The 15,784-nt window shown below is 52.8% G+C and overlaps 1 protein-coding gene across 6 annotated transcripts in view; it reads right to left on the bottom strand.

The window, feature by feature from the left end:
* Window positions 1-709: 709 nt before the first annotated feature.
* The window catches only part of CHD5 (chromodomain helicase DNA binding protein 5), a 77,956-nt gene continuing 62,881 nt past the window's right edge, over window positions 710-15,784 (bottom strand). For 5 of the 6 annotated variants that reach the window (XM_067567078.1, XM_067567080.1, XM_067567079.1 and 2 more), the window contains 9 exons: window positions 15,584-15,716; window positions 13,700-13,789; window positions 12,222-12,359; window positions 10,961-11,069; window positions 10,428-10,560; window positions 9,448-9,643; window positions 6,394-6,557; window positions 5,903-6,017; window positions 710-2,161 (listed from right to left, as the gene is read on the bottom strand). In XM_067567078.1, the coding sequence (XP_067423179.1) occupies window positions 2,043-2,161; window positions 5,903-6,017; window positions 6,394-6,557; window positions 9,448-9,643; window positions 10,428-10,560; window positions 10,961-11,069; window positions 12,222-12,359; window positions 13,700-13,789; window positions 15,584-15,716 (1,197 nt within the window). In that variant the 3' untranslated portion in view covers window positions 710-2,042. Of the gene's footprint in view, window positions 2,162-5,728; window positions 5,780-5,902; window positions 6,018-6,393; window positions 6,558-9,447; window positions 9,644-10,427; window positions 10,561-10,960; window positions 11,070-12,221; window positions 12,360-13,699; window positions 13,790-15,583; window positions 15,717-15,784 lie in introns of all 6 variants that reach the window. The other variant, XM_067567081.1, reaches the window with a different exon arrangement.

Here is a 15,784-nt window from a genome sequence, read left to right as displayed (position 1 = left end):
TAAAGTAAAGCCTTTAGCCCTGCGTGAAAGCTGGCACTGAGACCCGGGTTATTAACAAACGACCTACACATGAGGAAGCCAGCCACAACCTGCTGCTCATGCTCCCATGCTCTGGCCAGTGGGGAGACAACTGACAGGCATGCCGAGATGGCCCAGCTCCCCCTCCAGGGGGTCTTCCACTAGCCCTGCAATATTGTGTGGCTGGGGGAGGTCTCTCCCTCTCTCTGCTCCAGTCCAAGCTCCTGTAACCTTTGCAATCCAGTGAGCAACCCAGCCAAGGGGGAGAGTTCTGCCTGGAGCTAGATACGCAGCGAAGGAGGCATTCAAGGCAGGCGGAGGGAGAGCTGGATCGGGCACTTTCTGGACCCCTCCTAGCTCCTCTCCTGGCACTCATCCCAAGCAAAGGTAATGGGAATGTCAGGTGCAGCAAGGAAGAGGCTCGGTGAGTGGAATTCACACACAAGCCCCCCCCACCCCACCCCCATGCACACACACAACTAGCAGCTGAACTAGCAATCTTTGCATGGAGGAAGAATGTGGGGAAGCGAATTCCCCTGCCCCAGGGCAGCTCCACAGCCATCTCGGACCTGTGCACCGCTCACCGGGACGGCTGCATGCACAGCCCTACCTTGCTCAGCCCCTGCTGACTGATGCGGAGCTGATCGGCGCACACCTGCGCTTGCTCAGCAGTTCTCAGCAGGTAGGCTAGTCTGTGCTGTAGAAGGCAGAGTAGGCACAACGGCTACCCAAAGGAGTAGGTGACAGCAAAGCTGAGATCAAACCACCGCCCCGGGGGGCATTAGCCAGGGGCCGGGCTGGCAGGTAAGGCAGACACACTGCCCTTTTATTCTTCTCTGGGCCAGTAAGAAGGAAGCCCCCTTCCACGTGGCTCAGTAAATGGATACGTCGGGCCATAGGCCTCAGCTAACCGCAGTGCAAAGACTCTACCCTGTCAGCAACTCAGCACTGGGCTCTCCCTCTCAGGGCTGTTCTTTGGGGAGCACAGCAACCTGGTGCCCCCTCCCCATTCCCCCCAGTCTACAGGGCAGCCCAGAGCCCGGGAGGGGCGGGGAAGACCTGGTCCCCAAACCCAGCACAGGAACAAACTCCTGCTTCTTAAACACACAATCCCCAGCTCCCCACACACGTGTCCCAGTGACGGCAGGCGCCAGCTGTCACTCCTTCTGGACCAAGCGGGAAGGTCCCAGGAGGCTGTTTACCTGGCACCGTCTCACGTCTGGCCCAGGAGTGTCCATGGAGGTAACTACAGAGCTTGCATTGTAGCTCACATCACTCTAACACACCCAAGGCTTCGACCCCGATTCCCACACATTCTGCTAGGCCAGAATGGTGTATTAGCTCAGAAAAATGCCCTCAGTCAGCACGAGCTAGGTAATTGCTGTGGTCTCTGAGCCTCCGGCCAGGCCAGGAGTAAGTGAGCAGTCAAGGAAATAGAAAACAAGATAATTTAACCCCTTCCCTGCTGGCCTGCCAGGCTTCCAGCTAGAGGTCAGTGGAATGAGAGGACGTACCAGGCATCCCCAGCAGCACAGCGGGTGTGTTCTTCCTCGGTCCCGACAAGGGCTGGCAGGACAGGGGGCACTCTCCCTGCGTGCACGTGGGACAGTTGGCAGCAATACAGCAGCTGAAGGGCTCCAAGTGTGCATGCATTTGCTCAAACACAAAACGGACATAAAAATAGAACAGAGGAGGCTACAGAAAAATTAAGCTTAGTCCCTGCCTGACACGCTAGGGTAACTGGACTAGAAACAGCGCTTCCAAGGTCTCCCTTTATATCTGATACTTGCTGATAAAACCAGAGACATAAATACTGTTACTATGTAATCCCTTCATAATTCAGCCAACATTGTCAAGACAAACTCTTCAAGTCTTCAATAAGAAAGTGCAAAAAATGTACAAGGAAATGAAATCCCCTTCAAAGAAGTTCTTGAAATGGGCTGGGGGACACTGCGTTTTGTTTTGAAGAACACTTTAAATATGAGCAGGGCAGCCCTGGGCACCAACACCCACTGGGCCGAGAGTTAGTCTTCAATGCAGATGATGTCACTAAGCTTCCCCGTGCGTTCCAAGGCAGCACCGTCTTTCAGTGACTCGGCTACTTTTTTATCGGGGTGGCTGGAAGGCGGCCCATTGGGTGTTGCTGAAAGAACAAAAATGAACGTTACAGTCAACCTGGTTTCCGTTCCCCTCCCTGTCTTGATTGCGCAGGCGCAGAAACACAGTGCAGGGTGAAGGCAAAGCGGGAGTGACTGACCCCAAGGAGCAGCGAAGGCAGCGTCACTGTCCAACCTAAAGGAAACGTTCTTAGACGCACGCAAATCAGCTCCACTGTTCCCCCAGCCCAGCGTCCGCTTGTGCACACACTTCCGTGTTCAGTTCACAAATCACCACCACCCACTAGCAAGGCACCTGCAACATTTACACAGTAAGGTACTTATAGCCGAATGCCACGGCGTCTGCCGCTCGCTCCAGCTGCTGGTGATGCTTGCAGTACACTGGCGTTCCAAAAATGCTGTCAGTGGCCTTGGGCAGGCAGATGGCCAGGACAAGAGGAGAGACTCAGCCTTTTCAAGCAATAACGGAACAGCCAAACGTTAGTGCTACATGAAAGGTGAGTCTGAGAAGGAAGGGACACACGGGTGAAGGCTGAGTGAATGACTCATGGGAAGGCAATCGGCAGGACGCCAAATGGACAACTGAGAACAAGCCACGCTCAGAAATAGTCTGTAGCATGGTTTAGCACCAGGCAGCAGTGGCAGCTGTTACTGAGAGTCCTTTCCATCACTGGAGCAGCTTTGCTCCCTGCATGTGGGCTTAAACTGCAGTAAGGGTGGTTTAGGTTGGACATTAGGAAAAACTTTCTACCTGTCGGGGTAGTTAAGCACGGGAATAAATTGCCAGGGACGTTGCAGAATCTCCGTCACTGGAGATTTTTAAGAGCAGGTTAGATAAACCCCTGCCAGGGATGGTCTAGATAATACTTGATCCTGCCCTGAGTGCAGGGGACTGGGCTAGACGACTTCTCCAGGTCCCTTCCAGCCCTATGCTATGAGTCTATGTCTCACACCCTGATCACAGGGGGTCATGCCACCCACCAGTGAAACCCGGCCACTCGTGGGGACAGAACAGCCAGTGCTGTGCCAATGACACAATGGACAGGATGGGCGAGGGGATGTCGCAAAGGAAGATGCTCCCATAGCCAGTTCTGACATGACGTCATGTGTCGTTAGATGCGCCACTATGAGGAAATGCAGCCTTAAGGGATCTATTAGTGTAGGGAACAATTTCCGAGGGCTGGATCTCATCAACTAGAAAGTGCTACTGGTAGATGCTGGCAGCCCTTGTCTAGCAGGGGCATTTCTGATGGGCAGTTTCTGTACCTCACCCTCAGGAACTAGATAACCACATGTTGGGTTTCATCGTTTTTACATAAAGTCATGCTGGCTGACAGGCCTTGGTCACCTGGCAAGGGAGCGCCTCCCTGCCACTGGATACTTTACAGGAGATCATGTCCTGGGTCTAGGAGGAAACTGCAAGACAAAGACATTGAAAACAGCCTCAGCCACCAAGAGGTTTGTCCCACTGGGAATGGGACAGGAGCTCTGTGGAGAGACACGGGAGCAGCTGGGCACACAGGCAGCTGGCTATTGATGTGGAGCAGGACTGGGCTCACCCTCAAGAATCAAGCAGGACAATGTCCAGCATGCCCGGGTGGTCCATGAGGCACATGCCCCGGCGCGTGCTGAAGAACAGTCCCTTGGGTGAGACCCCACAGCGCTCTGAGAGCAATCCCAGCACCCGGGACGTCTGCCCAGCGGCAAGAAGTGAGCCTCCAGCCCGTGCAGACAAGATGCACAAGATCCGCACACACGCACGCTCACAGTAGCAGCATGGACATTGCAGCTTGGATCCCCGGGGCTGGAGCCGAGCTGCACCATCTGCACAGCTATTTCAAGTGCACTGGCTCAAATGGAGATAGAGTGAGCGTGGCTGTGGCCGCAGCGCAGACGTACCCTTCGAGTGCGACATCTGAAAGCAACTGGCTTTCAGCCCACTAGCAAAGACCTTCGAGAGAATCCCACGGAGAGCTGTGGGGAAGGAGCAGTGGGGCAGCAGCAGGGATGAAATCTCCTCGAATGATCCTTGCAAGAGGGGAATTATCACCTGGCTATTGCCTGACCGTTCCTATTGCCATCACACTGCACCAGAGACAAGCAGAATTCCTCTGGCTTCCCCAGAGCCTGGGTTTCTTGCTGAAGCCGCCTTGCATTTCAGATGAGATCTAAGGCGAGTTTTATCAACGCCACCATGGTAAAACGACAAGGGAGAAACAGATGGCGGAACCTCCTGTTTTGCTGTGACTGGTGTGTTCGTTAATGCACTAATTAGTAGCTCAGACAAGACACAAACCAAGGGAAAGGGAGGGAAATTTAAGTGGATGTAAAGTCATGGAAAGGAAGAAGATTCTGGCCATACTTCATTGACATGCCCCCTGCACTGGGAACTCACATCACAGTGAGGAGCTTTTCCAATATCTGTGCAATGCCGACCTGACCACAGAGCACTGACTAAACTCATGTTCAAGCAGACACGGGGCTCAGTGTAAACTTGGCAAGGATTCGCTGGGAGCTGGCTCTTCTTTGGTCTTTCCAAAGTCCTGACCTGGAGTTTGGAGGGGAGTTTGGACAGGCTCCAGGCAAAAGTACATATGATATTTTCACACAAATATGTTCTCAAGGCAACACGGCACATCAGCCTAGGAACTGCCTTTCTTCGGAAGCAGCAGAGAATGTGAGGTTTGATTTGAGGAAATGACATGAGAACAGGGAAAACTATTCTATGCATGGAGAACAAGATGCAGAGATTCCAAAACCCAAAGATGTCAGTGAATCCACTACACTAGGAGTTAACTGCTAGACATGACCTAGCACCACACGCATGGGCATAGCCACCCATGTGAGAAGAACAGGACATTTCCCCCGACATGTTACCAAAAATAAAAAGCAACCAAAAGGGTGGGTATGAGATGAGTCCCCAGAACCGTGATGCCTACTGCCAGGTGCCCACACCCCAAGGCTCTGCAAACGCTCTCTGTGCTGACTTGGAACTGCACGGAGTTTTGGTGTTAATTGTTCTTACGTAGTTGAAGCAAGACACACCTGACGATGAGCCCTATGCCCTAGGAGCTCCGGAGCACCAAGCCTTTACATTCGACCATGGGAATGGTGCTGACAGAACGGCTGCTCCCCTCTGACCCCATCAAACCAAAGAGCTTCACCAAAAGCACAGGCACCACTGTTCACTTGCATTAGTGGGTGCACGGACATGGCATGGCAGGTCAGACCCCAAGAGGGGACCCAGCCTTTCACTCCAGCATCTCCTATGTGACTGCACAAGTTACAGCTGCTCTCTGAGAGCCACCCCCTGGAGCTGACGGTGCTAGGAGCAATCAGTGGCCCAGCATCACGTGTCCCTTTGCGAGCCCCCACACCCTGCGCTTTTCCAGCAGATTTGTCGCTGCAGCAGCCGTGTCGAGGAGACAGCAGAGCTACTGCCATTCACGGAGACAACGCGGACTATCCGCTCCTGAACATTTTGGATTTATTAACTCACCCCACCTCGTTATCAGTTAATCACGTTACTAGGCAGCCCCTAAGAGATGCAACAATACGGTACGATTAGCAGATAGTAATAAGCATGGCCTTACCTCAGGTGGGAATAAGAACTGCAGAGGAAAATCTTGGAAACGGCTAAATATCTATTGATAAGAGAGAAAACATCTTGCTTGCCCAGTGGTCTTTGGCTTTGCTTGTGGCCCACTAAAATTTGCCACTTTAATTTCTCCAGGCAGAGAAAGAGTCTGCTAGAAATCTCGACCTACCAGTCACGTACGGTCCCAGAGGCATCTGACTGTAGTTGACAATCCCACCTGGCCCAGGGCCTCGGAAATTTGGCCCAAAGTTGTTGTTGTACAGCTGGGAGGACCCGAAGGAGCCCTGAAGAAACAGGAGAAAATAAGTGCTGTTCTGAGCCCCCAGCCCTGCTCTGCCAGCACTGCAATCACCGGGACAAGCTAACTGCTTCATCTTTACTCCCCTGATCTCCAAAGAGAGCACAGGAGGCGGACCCAGATAGGGAAGGAGACGTTTGGCCTATGTAGGGAACACAGGTCACGGCATGCAGGAAAAGGCCTCTTAAGGAGTTAATTGGCAGAGGATGGATACGTTGACCTAACACTGCACCATCCAGACGCTTTGCCGGGGACTCTCCGTGCAGGTCACCAGACTGAATGACTCCGCTAGCACCACCTGCCCCGAGATGCTGGGGTCTGTGTTGCCCAGGCCCCTGTGCTTATTTTCGACTCTCTCTGACCTGCTGGACTGTGGGGTCCCCTCCTCGGTTAGTGAGGCGACTCAGGATGCTCCGTTCAGACATCTGCAGGCGAGCGGCGACGGGTGGTATCCTGGACAGCATGGAGGGCAAGCGGGTCACATCTGCTTTCATGTCACTCAGCAGCTCCTCTAGCTGGTTCAGAACTGCAAGACAGACACACAGATTACACCCAATGCAGCTAGGAAACCTGCCCTCCCAGTCTGAGCAGGGTGATCCCGGGGCGGGAGCAGAAGGGACAAACTGATTCCAGTGTGGTTACAGTTGGGGGAGGAAACAATGGGACACCTCCTGGACACGGGGGGAAAGGCGACACTGGGGAGCTGTTACAGAGAAAATCAGTGGGGTTCAGAGATCAGTTTGCAGAGAGGGACGCAGATTGAGTGGACGTATGGGGGCGTTGTTCCCCACACATGCCAAATGCCTACAACCCCTTCGCTGCACCCTGCTGTGCTGAGAGGAAGGGATTTCCACACACCCCGTGCCCTCCTAATTCCACCCCAAATCATCCTCCTCCATCCCAGCTAACGTCAGAAGCCCCAAGCTCGGGGCCTCTAACCCCATCGCAGCAGCAGGTGCAAGAGGTTGTGCAACTGCTTGAAGCCGTGTGCAGCAGCAATTCTGCAAACCGTGTGCCCGTCTAATTGCCCAAACTGTCCCCCCTCCCCGCCCAAAGGAGAGAAGCTATCTCCTGCATGTCTCTCTAGGCACACAGCAGCAAACAGGTAATTGCATATCTGAGAGCTGCTGCCATCCTATTGTTCATGCTCTTCCCACACTTGGCTACTTGTATTTTTCTTGTGTCCTTTTAAACGGCAGAACCTTTCAAGCATTTTCCCATCCAAAGTGCATCTCCCTCGTGCCCATCGAAGTGCTAATTTGCTCCCCCGGGATGCGAATAGTAACGTCCCTTTGTTGGGATCTGCAGATGAGGACAATAAGGGCGCTGGACAGCTGTTTTCTATGGGGCAAACAAAGGCCATTCTGCCCGTTGTGCTGTCGCATTCCATCGCCTTGGCTCACCAAATTCTGGCACGGGTTGTGTCAGTCGGGCTGGGAGCCCCAACGTGGCACGTGCCTGCCCAGGGTGCAGTGCTTGCGCCGTCCTTTGCCCCAGCGCAGTGCTCCCCGGTCTCGGGTGGGCTAGCTGCAGCAGAATCAACTAGGTTTACTTAAACAGCTGTTTCCTCAGTGCCAGCTCACAAATCAGCCACGATCTGAGCCGCTCTCACCAGTGGCTGCCTGCATCAGGCTGGCAGGATCCACGGCCCTGCCAAGGGCTGCAGGGCTCTTACGCTGACCCACCCTGTTATCAGGAGTTACAGCCCCACTCAGATCTGCGGAGTAACCACAGCTTGTTACCACCACCAGGATCAGAGGGGTGGGTGAGACTCCCCAGCCAGAGGGAACCAGGGCAGAGACAGAGACACCCTGCAGGAAGAACCAGACGTGGGGAGGAGACGTACGTTCTGTTCCTGGGGTATCTTTTGGAACGGGAAAGGAATATCACCTGCTTGTACGGTCTCTTCCAGACTGCCTGGTCCTGTATCCCTGAACACTTCAGCCCCACCCTGTAACGATTCAGAGGAGTCCGACTTGCGGGGCAGTCAGATCCTGTCCTCAGGCAGTCAGGAAAAGGAAGGGAGAGTTTAGGGGTGGGAGCCTGGCAGTTTTTGCCATTGCTGTAGAGCAAGGCTTAGCTACAACCACTGCACCTCCAGAAGAGAAGCAAGTGTCCCCAGGGGTATTGCTGCAAGGAGACACTGGTCTTCAAAGACCCTGGTTTGCAACAGCACCTTTGCCCAGGCTCCCTCCTATTGAGTCCTCTGTTAGAGCACGCTCAGCTTATCTGCCAGCTGTGAATCTGCTAGATACACTCAGTCTGTTACAATAGACGGTGTGAGTCTGTCATAGCACACAAGACCTGAGCAGAACTGGCCTCTAAACACAAGACTGGCTATGCGGGGAACTGCTGGAGCCTTTTATTTTTGGAACCATTCAGCCCGCTGGTCTCTGCTGGCAGCTAGTTCAAAACTCAGTCTCCATCAGACAGCAACTCATCCTGGCCTGGGGCTGTTCACCTCTGTTAACTCTGGGCGTCCGTCCCAACCAGCTGGGGCGGGGGCATTTCGTCTCCTGATCACATGCACATTTGTGGGTGGTCACAAAGCACTTTCCTGGCTGGGTAGAGAACTATCAAAATACCCTCAATAAACCCTGTGCTAGGCAGGGTCTGATCCAAAGCAACGTACCAAATTCAAGCGGGCACTTTGTGCCGCTGGCACCCCCTGAAAGCTGGGGCTGCCCGTGCCTTTTTAATAAGAGATGTGCGAGGGAACACTCCTTTGCCTTCCAATAGGAATGGATGCAGAGCAGCCATCCGGGTAAGGATGACGACCTCAACCAGACACAATGCAGCCACTGTGATCTTCTGAGAGATTCCTCTGCGCCTTGGCACCTGTGTGTTAGCACATCTGTACGGACGCAGGCTGAGAACGCCTCATCTCTTTGCTCTTCTCTGGCTCTGTAGGCTGCAGGGGGCCATGTAATCCCTGGTTTTGTCAGGGGGATATGCAAACAGGGCTCTTTGGAGCCCAGACTCCTCCACCTGGCAAGCATCACCAGCAGGGCTCACTTCAGGTCTATGTCCTAGCTTTTCTGCCCTGGGAGGACTGTCTCCCCTCGGCAACCTTGCAGCCATGAGAATTGACGCACCACACGCTTGCATTTCCCCTCCTCTCCTGCCCTGGAACCCCTCACCAATGGCCATGGTCTCTGTGGTCAAGGAAGGCCGGATGGGACGCGGCCAACTGCAGGCCAGGGGAACACCATGAGACAGAAACACCAGCCAGTCGGATTGATTGCCTCTCTGCCCCCACGCCAGTACGACTCCCCCTGCAGTCGGTCGGGGCAGCCGCAGCACCCCAGCGGCTCTGGCCCAGCACAAGACAGCCCAGGCGGCTTGCACTCCTCTTGGCCCTGGCTAGGGCGATGTTGGCTACCTGGGCAGGGGCAGGCTATGTAGTGGCGACAGACCTTTGTGCAGGACAGCATTGGCAGGCTTGTTCCCAGCCAGGGACTCTTTGGAGAGATGCTGGTGGCTCTCGGCAAGGCACTCCACTTCAGCCAGACGGGCGTTCAGTGCCATGGCCGGGTGATTGGGGTCCTGGGTCATGTTGAGATACGCAGCCCTTCGCAGCTGCTCCTCTATCACCAAGGCCTGCTCCAGCAACTGCGACAGAACAGAAGAAGAGGGAAGAGTCGCAGGCAGACCCTCGGCGGGTGTAGAGCCGTGCTCTGCTGGCTCCAACTAGCAATGCTGATTCACTCAGCCAGCGCTCCAGCCTCTGACTGCCCCACCTGTCTGACACAGGGGCCCCTGAGGGGCAGCAGACTTGTAGTCCCCTCCCCAGCCCAGGCTTTTCCATCTCACTACTGCCGAGGGTGAGGGGTCAGTCTCCAGGGCCTAGCCAAGCATCTGCCTCTGCTGTGGCTGAGACGGAGGGAACGGTCAGCGCCAGCTGCTCTGTGACAGGTGGTGCGTACGCCGGGCCACTGGGAACCAGGCCGAGAGCCCCTGACTCGCCATGCAGAGGGCAGCACGTGACAAGTGGATGGTGACAGCTTTAACTTTAAATGGCCACAGCCATTCCTTTGGCTTTGTGAGAGCTGAGTGAGTGGGGCCGATGCTCAGCTCCCAAAACAAGCCCAGGGAATCCACTCCAGGGGCCCCCTACACCAGACAAGAGGCTCATGGGCTGAAGGGAGGTGCTAGGCAACGGTCTCATTGCTGTGGTTCAGTGCCATTCGGTGCAGGATGAGCAGCACGTGGGGTCAGGAGCTGTCTGCAGCCTGTTCCCCCTGAATCCGTGTCTGGGGCCAGGGGCTCCCTGTCGGGCGCTCAGTGACCTTGCAGACCTCTCCCTGGCTCTCTTCCATGAGACTGGAGCCCCGCCGCCCTCGGGCACAGCGCCACCTGCCCTCCTCCAGTGGGGACACCTTCTCTCCAGGCTCACCTTGAACCGTCGGGCGAGGAACTTGTTCTTCATCTCGAGGTAGTTCCCCTTGTGTATCTCCGACTTGAAGGGCTCGTTGAGAATCACGTAGCGTGGATCGTTCTGGATGTCCTGCCAGCGGGCATAGCCATGGCTGGGTGCAGGTAGGGCTGTTAAGGGAAAAGGCCAGATTCCCAACTGGGGAAGCCTGGGGAGATCACTTAGTGACACCCAGCATTTCCATAGCTCTCGTCATCTTCAAAGCACGTCACTGAACATGGAGTAAGTAACCAGCCCAGCGTTCCTGCTATCGTCCCCGGGTGACAAAGAGGACAACAACTTAAGGCAGTTAAACAACCGGCCCAAGGCCAGAGAGGGAGCCTGTGTCAGAGTCAAGACCAGCACTCAGGAGGGGAGGATTTTCAGAGCACCATAAAGACAAAAATCTCGCTAGTGCTGATCACCTCCCCATTGCCCCACAGTGGCCCAGCCTCTCCGGTCGCCTCCCAGCCACCCCTCAGTGACAAGGGCTCTCACCACAAGTTAAAGGATACGTAACAATTCCCGCCAGCAGCCAGTAGTCATGTCTCCGGTGCCAGATGTCGTAGATCTTGCCCGAGGAGACGGCAGCTCTCTCCTCATTCTGCCACAAAGTGTGCAACTCTGAGAAAGCAAAACAGAGCCACATTCGGCCAGCAGCGCAACAGTGCCCCTCCTGCTAGGGCGTCAGGAGGAACTCGTCAGGAGATGTATTCCTGCCCGCAGGCACTTGTTCTGGGGCTGAACTCTGGGCCTCTGACCCATTTCAGCCACTGGCCAATTGACACCTTAGAACCAAATCACAGGTATCACAAACACCACATCTTCCACTCTCTCATTCTGGTCAACTTTGATCCCTTTAGGAAGGGCACATCACTGGCTATAGAAAGCTGCCAGCTAATTAACAACAAATATATACTTTTAAATGAGCTAAGAGGAAAGACACCCTGCAGGAAAGAGGATAGAAAGATGACTACAGGCAAAAGGAAGCAACAGGAAATCACAATTCTGCTTGGGACTGAAAAGTGATGCAATCACTCGTCAGGACCACAGTATTCAGCTATGTAAAGGGTCAAGCAGTTTAGGTTCAAAATTCAGGGTTCATGTATTAAAAAGGGGGAGAGTTGCAAATACTAATCTGAATGGAAATGCTGTCCTGAATTAAACCAACGAACGCTTCATTGAAAAAATGTTTTAAACATTCCTTTGCAGCATCTGCAACCCAAGGATAACAAAGGTCACAAAGGCCAGGAAATGAAAGGGAATAGAAAGAGAACATGAAACTGACCAGTCTAGCTTCTCAGGCCAAGCCTAGTGAAATATGAAAAGTTGACAGTGAACAGAACTGAAATAAAGTAGTTTCGATTCTTATAGTGCTTCCTGTTTCAATATTCTTCGGAGTGTTATTAGTCGCTGGGGTGTACTTTATAAATATGATGTGAGTACACAGTGCTAGCGAATGCTGACGCGAGAATGACTCACGTAATTAACAAGGCTGATGATTACAGTAGTATCACGGACCAAAGCCGTAGAAAACCAAAGCTGGAGTTCCCCAGGCTGAGCATTCCCCAGCAACCAGTGACCGCTAACACAGTGAGAAGATTTGGCCTTTTGCTCTGGGACTGGAATTTCATTATTTTAAAGCACTGTCCGGCCCCAATCCTCTTAAACTGAAAACGCAGGTTCTTGAAAAGCAGTGCAAAGATTGTATAGCTTTCACATGCAAACACTTTAAAAGTGACTGGGATGCTTTATCTCAGCCCCAAGCCCTGTTACCTGTAAAGCCACCATCAGCAATGTTGAACATGAATCTAAAGTTCATATTTTTATCCTCCTTCTTCCCATCCTCGTCTTCCTCTTTTTCACCATTCTGCTGAGTCTCACTCTGCTCCTTCTCTTCCACCTTGGTGTCCTCTGCTTATCAAACATAGTGACATCAGACTAGCACAACCGCCCCTGCCAAGATGAGCTGAATTGCTTAGTTCTCATCATTGCCCTATTACCTGCAGGAGCTCGCTCCTAAAATCATTCTCCACAACAGAAGAAAAACCATCCCCATGGGTGTATGTTACCTGGCCTCACATCAGCCACAAGCAGCCCTGTTGGCTGAGATGCTGCTTGAGTTAGTAACAAGGACTAAGCAGCTCTGTGTGCAGAGATCTGCACCCCCACATCAGAGAGGAAGAAAGGCAATAAGGAAAACTGTAAGGGGAAGAGCTTGTACACGAGGGCTATTCTGAGCCACTGGCATTGCTACAACTGCAGGCAGTGGGCACTGAGGGTACGACTAAACTGCAGTTAAAAACCCGTAGCTGGCCCGTGCCAGCTGACTTGGGCTAAGGGGCTGTTTCACAGCAGTGTAGACGTTCAGGCTCAGGTTGGAGCCCAGGATCCTGCGAGGCGGGAGGGTCCCAGAGCTCAGACTGCAGCCCAAGCGTCTACACCACAATTAAGCGGCCCAAGCTCCGGGAGCCTGAGTCAGCTGGCCCAGGCCAGCCGCAGGCATCTAACTGCAGTGTAGACGTACCTAAGCCCCTGCCGAGGCCCAGTCTAGCTCTCCCACAGACTCGCTGCCTGATGCTGGGACCCTGCCTCCATGTGTAAATCCAAGTCACAGATAGAAAGTCAGGAAGGCGCGATAGGGTACATGTGATGGGGCATCTGCCCCACTCTGGCACTTCAGGAGTTAAAAGCAGCCCTAGGGAGGCTGGGGAGGCAGCCAGTAGGAGAGAGGCTGGGAGGAACAGCCAATCAAAGGCCAGCAGGCCCATATGTAAGGAGCTGCACAGCAGAGCAGTCACTGCAGAGAGCTCAAGGAGAGGCACTGGAGCCAGTGTTACTGCTGGGCATGGGTGGCAGCAGCCCTGAGGATGGGCGGAGGAGGTGCTAGGGCTGGGGGAAGTGGCCTGGGGAGACAGCAGCAGGGAAAGAAGTTTGAGGTGCAGCAGGAGGCTGCAATCCACAGGGTCCATGAGCCGGACCCGGAATAGGTGGCGGCCTGGCTCCGTCCCTTTCCCCCACCCCCACTAACCACTGGGGAAGTGACAAAATAAGTGACTGCAGGCGCCACTGAAGAAGTGTTGGGATTGAGAAGCTGCTTTTATGTTCCCCTTTCCCTGACCAAATACACCAGACACGTACACGTGCCTCCCAGCACATGCGCGCACGCACACACACTGCTCCATAACACACATAACACTCTACTCTACATTTGTATCAGTCCTCAGCTGCCCATGACTCAAATTGCATCTTACCTGGCTTGAATTCCTTGTCCTCTCCTTTACCTTGGCAGGCATTTAATTCTGACTTTTCCAATGGCTTTTCTTTTTCTTGAATTGCCTCATCTGCAGGAATTAAATAGGCCAGGATAGAGTTTAACAGGCAGAATGCTGTTTAGAAATGACTGCTGGTATCACTGGATTGATTTGACATGCCTCTTTAAAGTTGCAAATGATTTGTTTGCCTGTGTGTTACAGGGCAGTTTTCTGCCAGAAAATGCAGTTTCATCAAAATGGAAACATTTTGAAGCATGATGGAGAAGCCATCTTTACTGATGCAAAAATTACGTTAATAAAATTATGCCATTTTATTTTAATGTTAGGCACAGCACTGCTCACTCATGAAGATAGATTTTCTGGTGAAATTCAGTCCTGTGCAAGGAATCACCACAAGACCTAAGCTCCACAGAAGTCCCACTTAGTGGTGCATAGACCTGTAGAAGAATTTTACCCTCAAAGAGATTAGCCACTATATTTTACAAAATGACATTACATACAAAAAATACATTAAAAATGATGGGGAAAATAGCATGAAAGACTGTATCGTAATGCATACACAAGGGGGCCCAATGAAGGTTGCATGGGCAAGCATAAATCTGGCATTTGGTAACTTGCAGGAAATTGTCTTTGCAACTGTAACATTCTTTTAATAGAGCATTTTTATGTGATTTTCTAGGTACAAACAAATTCTATTTACATGCAACTATAACAACCTCATCACGCAACACTGGGTGGGTTTGAACCCTGCATCTTCAGGAACCGCAGCAGAGTAGCTTGAGCTACAGGACTAGCTATGCAGCCAGCAGCAGGAGAAGACTGTTACCCAGTTGGGGGAATGGCCCTCAAGGGTCCTGCACTGCACATAGGGGTGGCCAAGTGGAGCCTGGCTTGGTGCTCTTTCCTCCTCCACTTCCAGCCCACCCACAGACTGGGAGGTGGCGGAGCTCCTTTCCCCACCACTTGGAGAAACTCTCTGCTGCTCTTTCTGCTTTGCTGGTGATGGTGGCATGGCCCTGGCCTTGGATTACAATGTTCATGCTCTGTTATTTCAGCAGGCTGCCAACATTTTGCCAACAATGCAAGTAAGAGATGGGGGACGGTGATTTTTTAAGTTTCTGTCTCAACCAAACCTGAATGGAATTTTATGGGACAAAGAAAAGGCCCTCTCTGGCCCTAGGGCCACCCCCTGCTGAAGTACGGAGGTGTTAGAGCATCTCAAAAAAAGAAAGGGGGGAAAAAAAGACACAAGAACCTTTTACAATGGAAAGTGTTAGGTAGCCTCAATAGAGGGATTGCTACCGGCTTCCCCTATAACCGCAAACTGGTGAAGACTTAGTGCTGGAGCCGCTCCCATAACTCTGAATGTTCCTGTCTCTCTCTGGTCTAACTCACAATCAACTCTTCTCCACTGCAGCCTGCCATACAGTAATAATTAAAATCCTCGGAGTTCACTGCAGGTTCAGTGTCAGGTGAGGCTACTTCAGGTCACTGGAAACTAGACTGATGCAAAATGGGAAGAGATGCTGGAAAACTGGATATAGTTACAAAGAAACAGCACAGGGTAAAATAAACATGGTGACATGAGGGGCTAGTGGGCCAAGATTTGACTTGGAACATGGTGTCGGAGAAGCAAGGTAGCCCTGAAATCCTTGGCTGCTGCACTGCTGTGGAACCCTTTGTTTGTCCAAAGAGAGTGTGTGCTGTCTGGGAAGAAAGCTAAATGTCACATTAATGCACACAAGGGCTTGAACAAGGAAGGAAAGGATCTCTCAAGCAGAGCTGTGCCAGCTGGATCTGCCCCAGACTTCGTGGATGCCAGGAAACAAGCACTGCATACAGCAGTCACACCAGCTGTCTCACCTTTTGCCGGCGGCCGCTCAGGCGAAGGCTCAGCCTTTTCGCTCTCTTCTTGGCTCTCTTCTCTCGGTTTCTCTTCGTTTCCGGAGCTCTCTTGGTTTTCTTCATTCTCAACTTTCTCTGCACTGGCTGGCCCCTTAATGTCAAGTGGAGACACCACATTAGCCACTCTAGGGCAAAGGGGTGAGGGTATGTTGCTACAAA

Source organism: Emydura macquarii, unplaced genomic scaffold (assembly GCF_026122565.2).
Source record: "Emydura macquarii macquarii isolate MOO-44397 ecotype Brisbane River unplaced genomic scaffold, CSIRO-AGI_Emac_v2 contig_2768, whole genome shotgun sequence".
Taxonomy (NCBI): Eukaryota; Metazoa; Chordata; order Testudines; family Chelidae; genus Emydura; species Emydura macquarii.
This window is presented reverse-complemented; position numbering and strand designations above follow the sequence as displayed.